Source organism: Fringilla coelebs (genome assembly GCF_963513975.1).
Source record: "Fringilla coelebs genome assembly, chromosome: 5".
NCBI lineage: Eukaryota > Metazoa > Chordata > Aves > Passeriformes > Fringillidae > Fringilla > Fringilla coelebs.
This window is the reverse complement of record NC_140033.1, coordinates 6413513-6430972: the sequence shown is the minus strand read 5'-3', so window position 1 is coordinate 6430972 and position 17460 is coordinate 6413513. Positions and strand designations below refer to the sequence as shown.

Sequence of the window (17460 nt, the reverse complement as noted above, 5' to 3'; positions counted from 1 at the left end):
TTGCAGTTTTCCCTCTCCTGAGGACACATGTGTGTACCCAGGCTGCACCTTTATTCAGTCAAATCACTTCTAGGTACATCTTATCCCAAATAAACCTTCAGTGCATCTGCACACAGCGGGCTGCTACTAATTATGTAAACAGCCACCATGGCTGAAAGGTCAGGATCTGAGTTTAATAAACACACATCAAAATTAGTCTTGCCTCTGAAATAGATGAGAATGAGTGTGCATAATTAGGGACTTTCTGAAACAGAAAATTGCTTAAGAGTTTCTTACCTTCACAGACAACACAAAGTTACTTTCAAATTAAGAGGGAGAAGACAGAAGAAATGTGACATCAAAGGGAAAAAGTGATTACAGCAGAGCAGAAAAGCTCAATGACTTTAAGGGGAGGAATCTTGGGATTTTTTTTTTTAATTGTGGCAGCTAAAAATTAATCAGAATTATATTCTAGAAAGAAAAAAATAAAGAGGAAGAAAGGGAGCCTTCTAGACCTATCTCCTTGTGTAAACCCAGGGCACCGGGAATATTTCCCTGTCTGCTCTGGGATGCCCTGACCCCCAGGGGAGCACTGACTTTGACCCTCATCCATGGAGAAAGTTTTGTAGACTTCAAGATAAACTAGAATCCACAGAAGTGTGAAATAGATAATAGAGTAGTATAGGTACATCACTTGGTGAGAAATTGAGGTTTGGGGATTTTTAGTATGTTGTGGATGGAAGCAAGATGGAGGGCACAGGGTGTCATCCTGGGTTTCTTCTTCATGGTTTGGGTGGCATTTTGTAATTGGGCAGAAGTCCCCATTGTGGGCTCCTAGGGATCAGTCATTGGGTTAAAAGGGAAAATAATCTAGGTGTCAGTACTTAATTGGATATAGTTTAGTCTTAAAAGACCTTGTAACAACAGAGATTGTTGGCCATTTTGTGCCTTCTAATGAAAAGCTGCCAAACTCACAGTAGTGAGACTGTTTTACTGATAAGAAATAATAAACACCTGAGTCCCAACATGAAATCCTGTCTCAAGTGCCTTCAATCCAGACACAGAGAAACTGACAACTGGGACCCCCACACCTCCCTATCAAGGCATTGTAGAAATCACCAAAGACTGCACATGAATTACACGTGGCACACCCAAGACACAGGAGAGAGTTTAATTAAATAAGTTTATTGTCTAACGCTTACATTTGTTACATCGCCGCTGTAAAGTGCGACAAATTTTCAGCAGGAACTCCCCGTTCCCCCTTTTCCCTCCTATGAACTGCTTTAGGAACCAGGCCTCGTTCTTTAGACTCACAAAAGCGAAGTGGACATGAAGTTTCAGTGGCACAGTTTTCACAAGTACATGGTTGAACAGAGCTGCTGGGCCGGGCTGCCCTGCCGGTGTGACAGAGGCTGCCAGGCTGCCCCACAGCAGGCCCGGGGCACAGCAGATCCCCCACAGACAGAGGGATCTCACAGGTGAGATGAGTATCAGCCGCTGGGAAATGTTTGCTTGCCACCCTCAGAGCTCAGAGAAAGGTGCCTGGGTGGAGGCACGGCAAAGGAAGGAGCGCTGAGTTCAGTGATGGGGAAATGCGATTTAAAAAAGTATAAAAAATTAATGTAAAATACAGATACAAATAAATTTTGTCAGGAATACTGGCACGTGGCAATCTGAACTCAGGGGTTTGGGTTTTTTTTCTATTAGGGACAGGGAAATTAATTTAACACTTTACTGCTCTGTGCAAAGACATTTACGGTTTTCAAACTGATACATTTTACAATCTCACTGTAGTGTCTGAACAGCAAGGTAGATGAATTGTTTCCAGCATTACAGGCAACACTAGATAATACTTAAACAAGATAATGTAAACTTTATTCTTAAGGCAGCTGGTACTAATGCTGCACACAGGCATTGCTCAATGCCCATTACAGTAATGGGACACGTAGCACTTGAAAACAAGTAAAAAGAAAATAGCATTATTGGACTAAATGACGCATGTTGTCAAAATACCTTCCCTTTCACACAAACCATGAAATATTTGGACATCTAGAAAAATAATGCACCTACTCCTCCAACTTCAGCCTGTTCTTTTACAAATATTTCAAAATACTGATAAATAATAGTGACTGCAAGCAGAATGCCAGTGCCAGAGCCAATGGCACCTAGAAAGTCAGCCAGTACTGAAAGGGCACCGATGCACAAACCACCAAATGCAGCTGCTGTAGGGATGTATCTGTAAGAAAGGGAAAAAAAAAAAGGGAAGAAGAAGGTATAAACCAAGTTATCTTTCTTTTACAAATATGGAAGAGATCAAACTAAAAATCCCTCATTATGTCATTAAAAAAAAAAAAAGACACTACAGGTTAATCTCTAATCTGCTGCTGTAACTTCTTTAGGATAATTAAGGCAACAGCTGAATGGGAAGAATCTTCCCTTTTGCAGTGGAAATGGGTATCAGATTTTTCCAGCAATCCCTGCTCTAGTTGACACTTCCCCAGCACTCTTCACCATCCAGCTGGAAGTCAGCATTTCCTTACCTGTTAAGCTCATGAACCATTGATGTATCCCTGTGGCCTCTCATCACCATTTGCTGTTCTTTGAGTTGCTTGGCAACCTGCACAAAACATGATTTTATGAAACTGCTGCAGTGTTTCACAGTCACTTGATGTTTATTGGGATAAACTGATCAGTCAGTAGCTGGTCAGTTCTAAACCAGAAGCACTGTTTGAAAACCATTAAGGTAGAACACCTACATCTTTTGCTGATGAGCCAGACACCTCAATCCAAGTCTTGGAGAAGAATGCACAGGATCCCAACATAAATATTATATAAACTATTACATGGACAGGATCCTCAAATATTGCACCCATGGATTCTGGAGGAGACAAGTAGTAGCACAGGCCACCAACAGGGTAAGAGCGAGCAGGGCCACCTCCACTGACATCCTGAGAGGGGAAGAAAAAGGCATTATGTTATTTTTCACAGATTTCCCACATTCCTATCCTGTATTAATAGAAGAATTCCTCTTTGATGTTTGAAACAGATTTTACATACAAATGTAAAAAAATAAAGTATTCCAGTGGTTAAATACCAAGGAGTCACATCAAAGTAAAAATGTAAATAATTCTACACAGCTAAAACATGATAAAATACTCACTGCCCACTGTCCCAGTAAGTTCACCAAGAAGTTGCCACTGAAACGAACAGACAACATCTGGGAAATAACATAGAGGTTTGACACTAAGGCAGACTGCAGAATGATGGGAATGTTGGAGGTATAGAACAGCTTGATGGGATAGCTGCTGTACTGCCCACGGTACCGGGCAGACTTGATGGGTAAATCCACTCGGAACCCCTGTGGGAAAGAACACAAATGTCACTTCCAAGACACAAGGTATTCATTCCCACAATGCCCCAAAGCTGTTCCTGACCATGCAGTTCCTGCTAGATAAACAAGGACTGCAAGGTCTGAGATAGTAAAGCCCAAAGGCTTTCTGCTACAGTCTGGATTACAGATTTTAAGGATTTAAAAGTGTTACTGCTTGGTTGGGTTGTACTACATTGTTTTCACATAAACATGGTTTCTCATCTGCTAACTGGTACTCCTGTAAAATACATTTTATAGCTTAGGGGTTGATAAAAGCCTGTCATGGCCTCCAAATGAACTAGCCAGTTAGCAGCAGGCTCTTGTCTGTAAGCCCAGGGTCTTGTGTAGTTTTCTGGGGCAGGACCTTTTCTGAGTAGACCCAAGGGAAGCCACATGAATTTGAAAACCTGGTTTTGGGGGTTTTTTGGTTGTTTTTTCCCCCAAAAACTCTGATTCAACAACTTTAAAAAAATTTTTAAAAATTGCATTTTAGCTGCCCTCATCCCCATTATCTCAACACGGATCCTCCTTTAGAGTCCATTTTAGTAGATACTTAGATTTAAAAAGAAACACTAATTAAATGTTTCAAGAAAATTAGGGAAAAACCAATAAACTACACACAACCAAAAAGCAAAATTCTCCAGCTCTGTTCAAAAGTATTCTTTTCAGTCAATGATGAATATTAAAAATATTATTGGTGTGATGCAACCACTGCAGTACCAGAATCCATTTTATTTAAAATATTCTCATAGTGTGTATGGCATTTAATGGAATGTGAGGTTACACTGAGTGCAACTAGGCCTAGCTGTAGAATTTTACAGGTTTACTGTCACAGAGGTAATTGTTAATGAAATAACAGCATTGGAATAGAAAGAGTTCATTACTCAAAGCTAAGACACTTCAGTTACTCTGGCTTAAACCTTCCCATCTTTTCCCAATGCCTGCAGTGTCCAGGGTGCACAGGCACTTCCACCTGTGCAGAGCTGCTCTGAGGAGTTTTACCTGGAAATAGATGACTACAGCAAACACAAACACTGTAGCAATCAGGTTCATGAGATTGGGCAGGTTCTGTCGGTAAAAGGCCTCCCGCAAAGCCCGGACCTTGTCGGTTCGTGTGGCCAGGAGATGGAACAATGCAATCACAGCACCCTCAAACTCTGTTCCTGCATGAAGCAAGAAAGGGAAAGAAAGGTTAATCTCCAAATTAAACACATTGTTTTAAAAAGTACCTTTCTTCTGGAAATTTTATGTATGACACACAGAAAATACAATAGGATACAACAGGACACGGATCCTGTCATAACAAATATGTCACAACAAAACACTCTTTTTTTAGGTTATGGAATGTAGAATGAGCTAAAAAAATATTATTCCTGGTTAGAAAAAAACAAAAAAACCAAAGAACCCCACACAGACAAACAAAAAAATGAATCAACAAAACCAAACAAAAACAAAACAAAAAAACCCGCAACAAACAACAAACCATCAAAGTCACACACATGAAAGAATACTCTGTTCCTTTCTTTCTGGGAGTAGGAGGTTGTTCAGAAGGAAGAAATAATAAACAAGAAGAACAGTACTAAAAATGTTACAGAACTATTAAGAATTAAATTCTTGCAAACTAAAAACATGGCTCATGATTTCAAATGAATGCAGTAAATGAGTTAATATCCTGATGCTGTATCTTAAGGTGCTATTTCAGGGATCTCAGAACAACCAGATGTTGTCAAAGACTGGCTGTGGAATGAAGAGACTGCAGCCTCTGAAGAATCAAACCAGCTCAAAGTAATTCAGAGGCACCAACTACAAAAGCATCCTATAGCCACAAACAACAGCAGGATCACAAACAACTCCTCTGAGTGTACAGTATCTCCTGTCTTCTCTATTTCCATGGACTAAGTGATGCTAAAACAAGATAACTTCAGTTTGGAAACCCAAAAATTTTCCTTCAAGGGGCCTGAAGTCCCATTTCAACTGCTGCACTTCAAATCAGCAAAGGCAAACGTATTAATCTCCACGTAACATTTTCATATTCAATGTTAACTGGACAACTGGCTTCAGAAGCCAATCACCACACATTAGAACTTTTTAAAAATGCCATCCAATAAAAACCTGATCGTTTATGTGTAGTATGCACAAAAACTGAAACATGTTGTGACTGACTGTAACAGCACACATACCTCTGCCAGTGTTGATGGTAGTGGGACTGAAAGCTTTCCAGACAATGGTTTCACAGATGTTGGTAGCAATAAACAGGGAAATACCAGACCCCAATCCATAACCTTTCTGTAGCAACTCATCTAGCAGCAACACAATCAAACCAGCCACAAACAGCTGCGAGAAAAGAAACAAAACTGAGCAGAAACAAGAATAAATCAAGAGTTGTGTATTAATTCCCTGCTTCAGTATTTTCATAATGTTGGAGAGTGATCATAAAGTGTTTTGTCTAAATGTCATTCATGCAGAGTTTCTGACCCCTCACATACCAATGCCTGCACATCTCACCTGGCAATGACCTCTGTGCCGTTTTTCAAGGCAGACACAGCAAACAAATTACTCAGTAATAACTTTTTTTCTAAAAAAAATGTTAAAGTTTGTGCATTTACTGTTCTGTGCTGCAGGAGAATGTCTCAAAGCTGGAGCTGTGCCATTTAGTCAGAACTCCTCCACAGTATTAAAGAGCAGACACTATTTCCCAAGTCCACCAATTCCTGTATTTTCAATTAAGCACCCCTCCTACCTGAAATACATTTGATATTAACTATCCCAGCATTCTCCTCCTTTATGGAGTATTTAGAATTTCTCATATCTAGACAGATACAAATAATTATGCTTTGCAGCATTAAAAATAAATAACATGAAGTCACCCAGACCCAGAAAGATTTTTCCTTCCAGCTATACTGTCCCTAACCAGTCTCAGTTACACACAAAATAGCTCTTTACAAACCTGAATTATAATAAGAAGACAAATTCCAGCACCCATTTCAGCAGGATCTCCATACATTCCAGTCATAACATACACAATGGCTTGCCCAATGGTAATAATCATTCCAAATACTAAAACAGAGAGAAAGCAAATCCTTTAAAAAAATCTGAAGTCACCTACCAAAGAAATCTCATATCTAGTGTCACTTAGGCAGGTTGCTTTCCCAAGATTAAAAATACACTCAGTAATTTCAATTGGAACAGTGCTTACATTTCTGAGCTCCATTGAACAAGGCTCTGTCTTTTGGAGTATCACCAACTTCAATGATCTTTGCTCCTGCCAGCAGCTGCATGATCAAACCTGATGTCACAATGGGTGAGATACCCAGTTCCATCAAAGTACCTAGAAAAGAAGAAAAACTAAAACAACTGCCATTCCAGCACTTCTCCTAAAGCATTAGGTCTCTTCAAAGGTTCCTGACCTATAACAAATATTTCTAATAATTCTTCCAATATGTATATTCCTGTACAGGTATGACAAAACAAAGACAGTTATGGCCTCACAAAGGCTGCTGTGTTAGAACCTGTAGTGTAATTTGAAAGCAGCATGGAAAACACAGGTAGCTTTTAATTACAAATATTTTTGTGGAACTATGCTAACACTGAAGGCCAATGCACACTGAAGCTCAGCTTTTTTGGCATATCCTCAAGGAACCTTTCCCTGGACAGCATCTTGTCCCTGGTTGTTTACTCTGCCAGTGCTTCAATGTCACATTTTCCAACAGTTTAATTTTGCAGACCTCAAAAATATGCTGCAGATCCACAGTTTCTGAGAACACTGCCCTTTGAATCCCTGTCTCCAGCTGACAGTTTAGGATTAGTTCTTAACAAAACAAAGACCATCATTAAGCTGCTCTTAACTCTGCCAACTGACTGGGACTGTGCCACTGAGGTACCAACTCCCAAATGTATACAATTCAAAGAGGGAAAGCATTAAATTAATTATTATCATTTGGTTCCTTCACACTTGTATCCTGGGGTTTCCATGTTAAATAGTACATCACCTGTCATGGAAATCTCTATTCCTCCATCAGCCAGAAACTTAGGATGTCAAAAACTTTAGGATCCACCTCACAACCTCCAATGATTTCTAGTCAGTTGACTTAAATGAAAATTCACTTTCCCACTCCTGCTTTTCATTGCTTTCAGTTTCTCTAGCCTTTTCTTGGCCACTGTTACCATTCTGTTTGGGTAGTGGACAGCATATTTAGTATCATACACTTCTAGGGACACACCAAATTCTGCAAACTCTGCAGGAGAATTCGAAGTAGAGAACTTCTTTACCTCACTATCCTCACTGGTAACAAAATTGGCTATTCCTAAGTAAGAAGTACCTTCATATTAGAGGGTTCCAGTGATTTTCTTACTTCCAGCCAATTTTCCAAGCTACAGATGAGATCAGTGTCCTCATTTAGAGTCAGGCATGACTGGTCACCCATCTTAAGTTTCAGACTTCTAGCATTAGTTTGAATCTTATACATTTGGTTGTGTTCCACTTCATTCTTCCTGAATGTGTTAGTTTAGTTTTGCTCAAGTTTATGCCTAATCATCTCTGCCTTCAGCTTTCCTACCTAGAAAACTACTCACCCATAACATTGCCAAACTATTATGAAGTGTAACTGACTTGCACAGGTGAGGCATTTCCTAATCAACACCCTTGCACTGCACATTAGTGCAGTTCCTAAATGGTAAGTCAGAAGATTCCCTGTCCCATATACTAGTTAGAAAGAGACAGCTCTAAAATCCTCAATGGAATCATCCCAGAACTTGTGAATCAATATTAATCTCATCTGCATCTCAAAGAAATCCCATTCCTAACATGAAGCACTGCTCAAGTACCAGTTTTGATTCCATCTGCGTTAAGAACTTCACAAAGTGTTCCAACCTGACATCTGGGTGGAATTTAACAGCCAACTGTTTTCCTCCTGGGCTGTTTATCCCAACAGAAAACAAAGAAAGGAGTGAGCACCAACCTCTGTTTGATGCAAGAATGACTCGCATCCAATAGAAGGGGTCTGCAGAATCTGATGACATGATTCCAAACAAAGGGATCTGTCAAAGGGCAAAACAGCATGAAACAGATACACACAATTAGCATGCATTCATACAAAATGTTAACATGTAATGATTCAACTGCTACATTGTTTAATTTTTTTTTTATTAAACCAGAAGTATTGACACCATCTCTTTTAATCCTCCAACTGGGGCATAACTCAGAGGACTAAACTAAGACCCTCCCACAGGAAAAAGCAGAAACCCCTAAAAAGGAGTAGTTTACACATGTTTTGAAATATCCCACATGGAACTGTCAATACTAAACATGTTCATAAACTTCCAATATTCTGTATGTCAATATTGAGGGATTTTGAGCTCTTTAAAACCCTTCCTAATCACCAAAACAGTAGAATAACAATCCAGGCAATCTTAGGGATCAATTTCTGAACTCTAGTCTGAACCATCTGTTTTCCTTATTCAACTACTATGATCTTTCATACAGATGCAAAATTCTAATTAAGCATACATCCAGCTGCTAGTAAACCCAGATAAACTATGTGTTCTTCTAGCTCTACTATCATTCCCACTTTGTTCTTCCAAAAACACATAGTTACAAGAGCTGTGTTTTAGCCTTTAAACAATCCTTCAGAGCTGAGAACAAAAACTATTGAACTACTGCTCTGCAGTCTGAAACGGCTGCATTAATAAACATAAGCTAAAGCACCTAATTCTGAAATGTACAGTTCATTCTGAATCTTCCAAGAGGTCTATAAGGTCCTAAAAATGTATATTAAGTAATACATGGATTCTCATTTTCTTCAGGATCCAGATTTTTTTAAAAAAACGTTTTTAAAGAAAAACAAAAAAGGCTCCACTGTTTACAAGCCAAGCACAGATTTTAGGAATGCCTACAACTAATAAAGATCACATAAATGTTTACAAAGACAGGTATTTTGAAAGGGCTTTAGCTCACAACTTTACCAGGATATTCACAAAAAACAAGTTCTACATGTCAACTTCAAACACTTCACAAAAATATTTTCCTGCAATCTTTACAATCCATCAGCTTGCTGAAGAGGAATTTGGTAAAAAGTCACTTTGATTTAGTTTTCACCCTTGTGAGTGCTAAAATTTAAATGCAACTATGAACAGAGGGTAAACAATGCATTGAATTGCTTGGCTTGTTTGTGCTGCTCAATAAATAATTACCTTGGTTGTTTACCCTGCAGCCACTATCATCATTTGATAGGATCTTTGTAACAAGAAAAAAACCACTATGTATTTCTGACTAAATATAAAGCTTTAGTTTCTAAAAACATCTATGATCAACACTAAAGACTATTTCAGAGAACCAGGTTTTTTGAACTGAATTTAAAATAGTTTAACATAAAAACAAAAGCTGAAACTGGTAGGTCAACATGAAACAAGACCATCTCATACTTTTAGGGTAGTTTTTATGTACAGAACACACATTTGGTGACGACAGATGACATCAATACCTACCTGGCAGCACACTAAGAAAATGAAGAGTGTGATGGCTGTCCATAGTACCTTCTCTCTGAACTGGATCTACAGGACAGAGTGGACACACAAACATGTTCACTGTAGGTAGAACTTTCACTGCACTTTCACAACAGTACTAGATGCTGTTATCATTCAGAATTCAATGGAAAGATATTGAACCAGAAAGCATCACTCCTCATTGGAATGTATTTTAATATGATTTCAGATTTTAGAGAAAGACAAAGGTAACTTATGTGGGACTGGCAGACTAGTAGGTATTTACAGAAGAGCAACAGCATAGCTAAAACCATGGACTTACCAGAGCAAACATGAAAGACTAATGCAAAAAACTTATCTTCAGTACTTAGTGCTCTAGGCTTCAACAGAAGTATTGTAAGGCTGGAAATTATTAAACTAAAGCACTATACAGTTTTCAGAGGGATTGAACTGTTGGGAAGACACGTGATTAAAACTAGAAGAACCATGAGTTTTCGACAGCAATTCAAGATATTTCGAATTAAGTTTTTCAAAGGGTGTTAGAGGAAGCTTTAAATTCATCATTATGTTCATGGACATACACCACAAAATGATTTTTAAATATTCTCTGTTTTCCTCCAAAATATTTTTATTGATGTAGGTTATATATTACTTTAAAAAGAATGCCAGACCAATGATCACTAGTCATTATTTCACTGAAGAGAATCTGAGAGTCACAACATTTGAGGTGCCTGTAATTAGTGCCAGGTGCAAGAAGAGAAGAATCACAAGATTTAGGTTTGAATCAGAGGATTACTCAAACCATGAGACAGAAAGAAATGCACTTGAGAGCAGAGAGAGCTAAGATGCAGGGTTATGTTCAAGTTCCCACCTCTCCTCCAGGGACTGTAAACCTGAGAGTTAAGTGTGTTCACTGCAGACAAGTGTAGAGCAGCTACTAAAACATGACATGAACTAACACATAAGAGAGAAACAGCAGAAATGGTTGGAGCTCTCTGCCTCCAACCACTGAATCTGCCTGTGGAGAAGTAACAAGAAAAAGGATTAGTGCCTGGTTTAATAGGTACAGAACACTCACAAATGAGGAACTAGAAACCAGTGCAGCAGCACCACAGGTCCTCAAGCAAAGAAAGCCCAGAATATAGTCTACATTTTTATGAGTGAAACCATGCACTTAGAAGCAAAATAATTCAGGTAATTTAATTTATTTCCTGCTACTGCCTCACTCTTAAAAGAGGACAGATGCTAAAAATACTTACAGCACAGAGTTATAAAAAGAAAAATAGTGACAGCAGCAAATAAATCCAAACAATACCATGTGTTAGACTATGCAGTGCTGACCCATTTTACCAAGTCTGAACTCCACAATTTAGACTTTAAGCACAGACTTCTAGAACCAAAAATGCTCTCAGCCAAATTACCTCTGCAGCCTCACAGTTAAACTTGGCTTCAGAGGCATCGGTGAAGGTCTAAAACTGCTCTGGTTCTCTCTCTAACTGTGGTCAATATGAGCATTAGAGGAATTCTGCATCACCCAAATCACAGTTATTCACAAGGAAAACAGTCTCTATGAGTCAAGACAACAAAAGGAAAAAGGAGTCATCCAAACCCATATGTCAGGAATGGCAAAATACAGAGTGGTACCAAAATATTCCAGCCACAAATGCTAACAAGCACAGGGACAGTAAATTTCACCATCTGATCTGATTCAATTGAACATTTTCTTCCTTTGACATTTTTCTTAAATCATGTGAAAATGAAGGGACTTGAGCATTATCATCTTGGTGCTCTGAACAGTGTGTTCTACTTAACAAATCTATGCATGAGGGAAACATGAGCCCATTCTACTAACTACAAAAGTAGCAATCACTTTTGCTATCAAGTTGGCCAAAACACAAAGGCAACACTCCCTAGAGACAGAAGAAACCACTTTCCTCATCAACAAGAACAGCAAAATTATTCAGTGAGAGCCCAAGTGAATCAAAACATCATCTTCATTTAATAATCAATACATGTTTAATGAAAATTAATCTCTTTTTCTATTTGGTTATCTAAATTTCTTGTTCTGGCCTTAAACCAATCCACTAAAACCATTACTGGTCATATCTGCCTGTGACAGCTTGCAAGAAAACAATAAATTACAGAGAATCAGAGTTACATGGAATGACCTAAATCTGTTGATAAACTACACAGAAGCAAGGAACATGAGTGAAAATGGTCAAAGGGCTCTCCAGCCTAGGAAAGATGTTCCCAATTACATTTTCACTTTAAATATGTATAAAGCTGGCAACTGGCAGCCATTGTCTAGACAGAGACCAAAATAGCAGTAAAGACAAAGTGACCCAAATAGACAGGACAGGAATCTTGGCACCTCTCTGGGCATCCTTTATTTGATGATGGGCAACAAGGACAGACCAAACCCCTCTTCCTCTCTGGCAAATAACATCTGCCAGTGAGCTTTACAGAAACATCAGTATCTGTAGGTTTGTGTCAGCTTTCTCTTCTCACTCATCTCACAAGACAAAAATGGGATGGCTGTAACCAACTAATCACAGATGTGCCATAAATCAGCACCAAATGACTGCACCACAGCTCCCCACTGCAAGAAACAAAGATGGGCACCTGCCAACCAGACCTGGTGCATCCAAGCCTTAGCATGGGAGTCTGGCTCTGGAGATTCCTGCTCTGAAAACTCTGCCCCAAATTTGTCTGCCCCAAATAATTTGTTTAGATACCTGTCCCAAAGCTGAAGGATGCTGGAAAGCAACTAGATGGAGCAAAGAGCCAGGGGGTTAATCCCAGTCTTTTGAAAAAATCAATTCCAGAGGGCCATAATCATATTTTTGCACTGTATCTTCTCCATTCAACTGAGCAGGCTCAGCTATGGTCACTGGCACAAACACCTCTACATCCAGGTCTAACCTTTGGGAACCTCTCATTAATCAAAGAGGATTCTCTGAGATGGTGTCATGTTCCCAGTTAAGCTTTCCCTTTTAAGAATATAAAACCCAACATTTAGCTCTTAAGGAATTTTCATGGAAGTCATGACAATAGTCATGACAAGTCAATTTGTTACTTTAATTAGATTGTCACATGGGCAATATGTGCTTGCTTGAGTTTTGAAAGCAAAAATGGTGTTTGGTTGGAGTTTTCTTGGACAAGGCAGGTCTCTTTCTGACCTGTAGAAATTACCTATTTTTAATCTAGAAAATGTGCCAAGAATGGAGGAGGAGGAGTTTCAAATGGGAGGAGTTTCAAGGGCTAGAGGATGAGAGAGATCAGCTGTAAATGAACTGAGTTCACTGACTTCAGATCAGAGAGAAATGTCACATCCAGAAGCTGAACAGGGCAATTACCTGAACTGTACCACAGATCACTCTCCCACCTCAGCAAGGTCCATCACAGTTATGGGTGTAGGAAATACCTTGTGGGAAGGGGAGAATTAAATTTGTGCTTCCTGATCTACAGAACAATCCTTTTCCAAGTAATACACAAGCCAGCTCAAAGCCAACAGTGGGATCCACAGGAAAACAAAACTTGAAGACTCTGTCCTAGTATGTTAAAATAGATACATGGAGCTGAAACTAAATAAACTTAAGTCTAGAATTGAGATTTTTTTAAAAAATGAATTAGCATCATTACCAAAGGGAACAACTTACCACAAGGGTGCTCAGAATTCATCATCACAGTAATGTTTTACCTTAATATGTGTCCCCCCCCGATCCAAAGAATAAGTTCTACTTTAGGGCCCCCTGTCTGTATCTATATTGGAGCCTGGACTAGAATATCACAACATTCCGTCCCCTGTGAACTAATAAAAGTAAGAACATAATGTGGCACTCACTTTTCTTTCCGGCTTCTGGATTTCAGGTAACACTGCACAGAATGGCTTAATAACTTCTAAAAATTTTACTGTTCAAGAAAAACAAACATACACACAAAAGAAGACAGAAAAATATATTAATGAACATTTATGAACTTATAAAACTTCACAGAACTTAATTTAGCTTCCAAAACTGTCTGAAAACTAATACCCTCTTCTTAAAACAGCTGAAAACAGGGCAAAAATGTGAAATAGAATTCTTGTTCTAACCAGATTTGGCCCATTCTTTTTCCCACAGCTGGAATAATTTTAGAGAAGTGGTGCTGTATGTATCACCAGAAGTGAACTGAATTGTATTCCATCTAAAAATAAATGACCTAGTATCAGTCTGTGCTAGTTAAACACAGAAAGAGACTGACATCAAAAGGTATCCATGCAGAGATTAGAATCTTGTGTTTATTCAAGTATTTAGCTGAAAAAATAATTCATTAAACATTAAAAAATGTTTAGAAATCGTAACTTAAATGAGTGCAACACTTCTTCTGATTGGAACTTCAGGGGATTTTGTTTTACTTTTAATACATCTCTCTTCACAGTTTCCCCTTTAGAAACACAGAAAAGATCAACAGTTTGAGCTATTTTTCTGGGGAAAAAATGAAATCAATTAAGGGGAAAAAAAAAAGCACATGTGCTTGGTAGGGAATTTGCCTTCAAAACCTGAACATTATTTCCAGCCCCAGCACACTGGGGCAGACATAAAAAACCACCACTGGTTCCTTTTCAAATGCATTATCAAAGAGAATGCATTTATTACATTGGAGACTGCACTGTAAGTGCATTTTTATTAAAGTGCACTTTATTTTATAAAGTGCACTTTATTGCACTGTAAGTAACATTTTGGTTGTAGGGCCACGTTTTACATGTATACTCTGATGTGACATACGTCTCCACTGGGTATCCCAAGCCCTCACACAGCCACCCTCAGTCCACAGAGGGTGGCACAGCTCCACGGTGAACAACCTATCAGAGCATCATGGAATGGGTCAGGCTGGCAGGGAGCACAGGGCTCACCTGCTCCGACCTCCCTGCTCAAGCAGGGCCACCCCAGAGCACAGGGCACAGGGATGTGTCCAGACACTTCTGGAATATCTCCGGTGAGGGAGACTCCACAGCCTCTCTACACAATCTGTTCCAGTGCTCGGTCACTGCACAGGACAGAAATTCTTCCTCATGTTCAGGTGGAAGTTCCTGGGCATCAGTTTCTGCCCTTTGCCTCGTTTTATCGGGGGGCATCACTGAGCAGAGCCTGATCCATCCTCTCGACACCCGCCCTTTCGACACTTATACACACATATGTATGCGTACATAGGACATATATGCTCTATACATGTATACAGTGTATACAGTGCATATATATATTTATATATATATATAATAGGGCTAGAGTGGAACACGTCACCGCACCACGAAGCAGTGCCCGGCCTCACGCCGTGCCCGGCAGCACCGACCCTGTGCGGGGAGCGGGTGCTCGGCACCGCCGGCCCTGCCTGAGGCGGCACCCGGAGCACGGGGCCGCATCACCGGCCACGGGCCACCGGCCACGTCCTCCCCGCGCTGCCCGGGGCCGCCGTTCCCCGCCCCGGGCCCCGGCCCGCTCCCTCCCGGCTCTGTCCGCACTCACTGCCCATGGCGGTGGCGGCCCGGCCGCGGTCCCAGCGCTGTCACCGTCGCTGTCGCCGCCGTCACGTGACGCGCGCTGCGGACGGGCCGTCCCTCCCCGCCCGGGGGGGACACGGCGGTACCGCCCTCACGGAGCGCACCGCGCCCTTCCCCAGGCGAGGGGAGCCGCAGCGGCGGGATGGGCGCGGAGCGGCGGCCGCCGCGGCGGGATCAGGCTGAGGGCGGGCAGCCGCGGCGGCGAAGGACCGCGCTCCCGGAGTGCTCCGCGCGGCGTGAGGGGCGGGCACGGCCCGGCGGGCACAGCTCGGCCCGGCGAGCGCGGGAAGCTGCCCGCCCCTCACTCGCTCTGCCCCGGGCGCTGGGGCGGTTCCGCGGCGGTGCCGGTACAGCGGTACCAGGTGGAAAGCACAGGCTGAGCGGTTTGGTACCGAAGTGTTTTGTTAACAGCCCGATCCGCCCGTATTGACAGATGGATGTGATCATTTAACGGGGACGTTGGAGCATGTCCAAAGATGGGCAACAGAGCTGGGAAAGGGTCTGAAGCACAAGTCCCATGAGGATCAGCTGAGGGAATTGGGATTGTTCATCCTGGAGAAAAAGAGGCTTGGGCTGCCTTTATCATTCCCTACAACTCCCTGACAGGAGGGTGTAGCCGTGTGCCGCTTGGTAGGAATTCCTTCACAGAAGGTTGATCAGACATTGGAATGGGCTGCCCAGGGAGCTGGTGGAGTCACTGTCCTTGTGGGTGTTTAAGGAAACCTGGATGTGGCACTCAGTGCCATGGTCTGCTTGACAAGGTGGTGACCAGTATAGGTTGGACTCAATTGCTTTGAAGGTCTTTTCCAATCTAATTGATTTTGTGATTCTGTGATTCTCTGATGTGAACTTGAAAACCTATTCCAATATCATCCCACAATCACCAAAACAGGTATCACACCTACAGAGCTCTCAGTTACAATAGCCAGTAGTATATAAAATTAGGATCATCAGAATTTACTGCAAGATTTAGATATGACCATTAAAAATAGTATTTATTCCTTCTGAATACCTGATCTGATACACAAGCTTGAATTTTTCCTGTATTAGGCTTAGTTACCAAAAGAGAACACAAAGTGTGTGAAGCATTAGGGCTCCTCCAAAACTTTTGAATCTATATTTTGGATTGCACTCTGCATTCCCTAAGAAATCCTCTTAACTAAGACCTTGCTACAATACCAAACAACTTTGTTCCGTAGCTTCCCTTATCTGAAATCACTTAGAAAAGTTTTTTATACTCATATAGTTTTATATACTCATAATTTAACAAATACTAATGAGCAACTCCATAGCAATTACTTTCACCTAGAGTTCTTTTACAGTCTGAGAAATGCCCATGATTACCGTCCTTGGCAGTGTACTTGTAGATCATCATCTCCAAATAATAGCTGGGTTAGTAGCTAAGCTTCAGGAAGTTTCTTGTAATCACTCTTTGTCCAGGTTTTTAGCCATACTTATTTGAGAAGTTCATTAAATTACAGGTTTTGTTAGCAAACCCTCCAGTCTCTAAGTCACTGGCCGCTGCTCACTTTTCCCAGCTCTGTTGCCCACTGGTGATTGATAAAAGGTCCAGGAGGTTTCTTCAGTCCATACTGGCACAGATACATCACTTCAGGTGTGCTGAACAAATGTTTCTATGTCACCTTCTTCACTGACAGAAGCAAAAAAATAAAAATGCAGTATTGTTTTCTTTGCTTATTCAAAATACCACTGTGTTCAGAACTTTTCAAAGTTCAGACTGTATTTTTTCAATCTAAATTCACATCACAGGTACTAAAATACTTGTTTTAATACGTTTTCCTGGTGTGTTTTCTTTCTGAGAGCTTTGCTGCCTTTAATGAACTGCTCAACCTAAGAGCTCATTCCTCCATCTTTATTTTTTTCCTTCTAGTCTTGCACTTCTCTCTGAAAATCCTGACGCACCATAATGAACAAATGCTGTAACTCTCTCTCTCTCTCTCTAGTTAGCTCCTTGCTATCTAACAGCAGATAAAGGCTCATTTCTCTTTGTGCTCATGACCCACTGAATTTCCTGACAAAGGACTGGGACCTGCTCTGTTACCCACTCACTCAGCCTGTGTAGCAGCTCAGG

At 40.8% G+C, this 17460-nt stretch overlaps 1 protein-coding gene across 1 annotated transcript; it reads right to left on the bottom strand.

Moving 5' to 3' along the window:
• Window positions 1-1154: 1154 nt before the first annotated feature.
• On the bottom strand, window positions 1155-15578 carry SEC61A2 (SEC61 translocon subunit alpha 2). The gene is made up of 12 exons (XM_084205709.1): window positions 15334-15578; window positions 13674-13741; window positions 9833-9898; window positions 8308-8386; window positions 6546-6677; window positions 6297-6406; window positions 5530-5683; window positions 4352-4512; window positions 3140-3337; window positions 2736-2927; window positions 2520-2596; window positions 1155-2215 (listed from the first exon to the last, which is right to left on the bottom strand). Exons 1-12 carry the CDS (start codon window positions 15338-15340, stop codon window positions 2029-2031), a joined length of 1431 nt encoding a protein of 476 aa, XP_084061835.1. The 5' UTR covers window positions 15341-15578; the 3' UTR covers window positions 1155-2028.
• Window positions 15579-17460: the final 1882 nt, after the last annotated feature.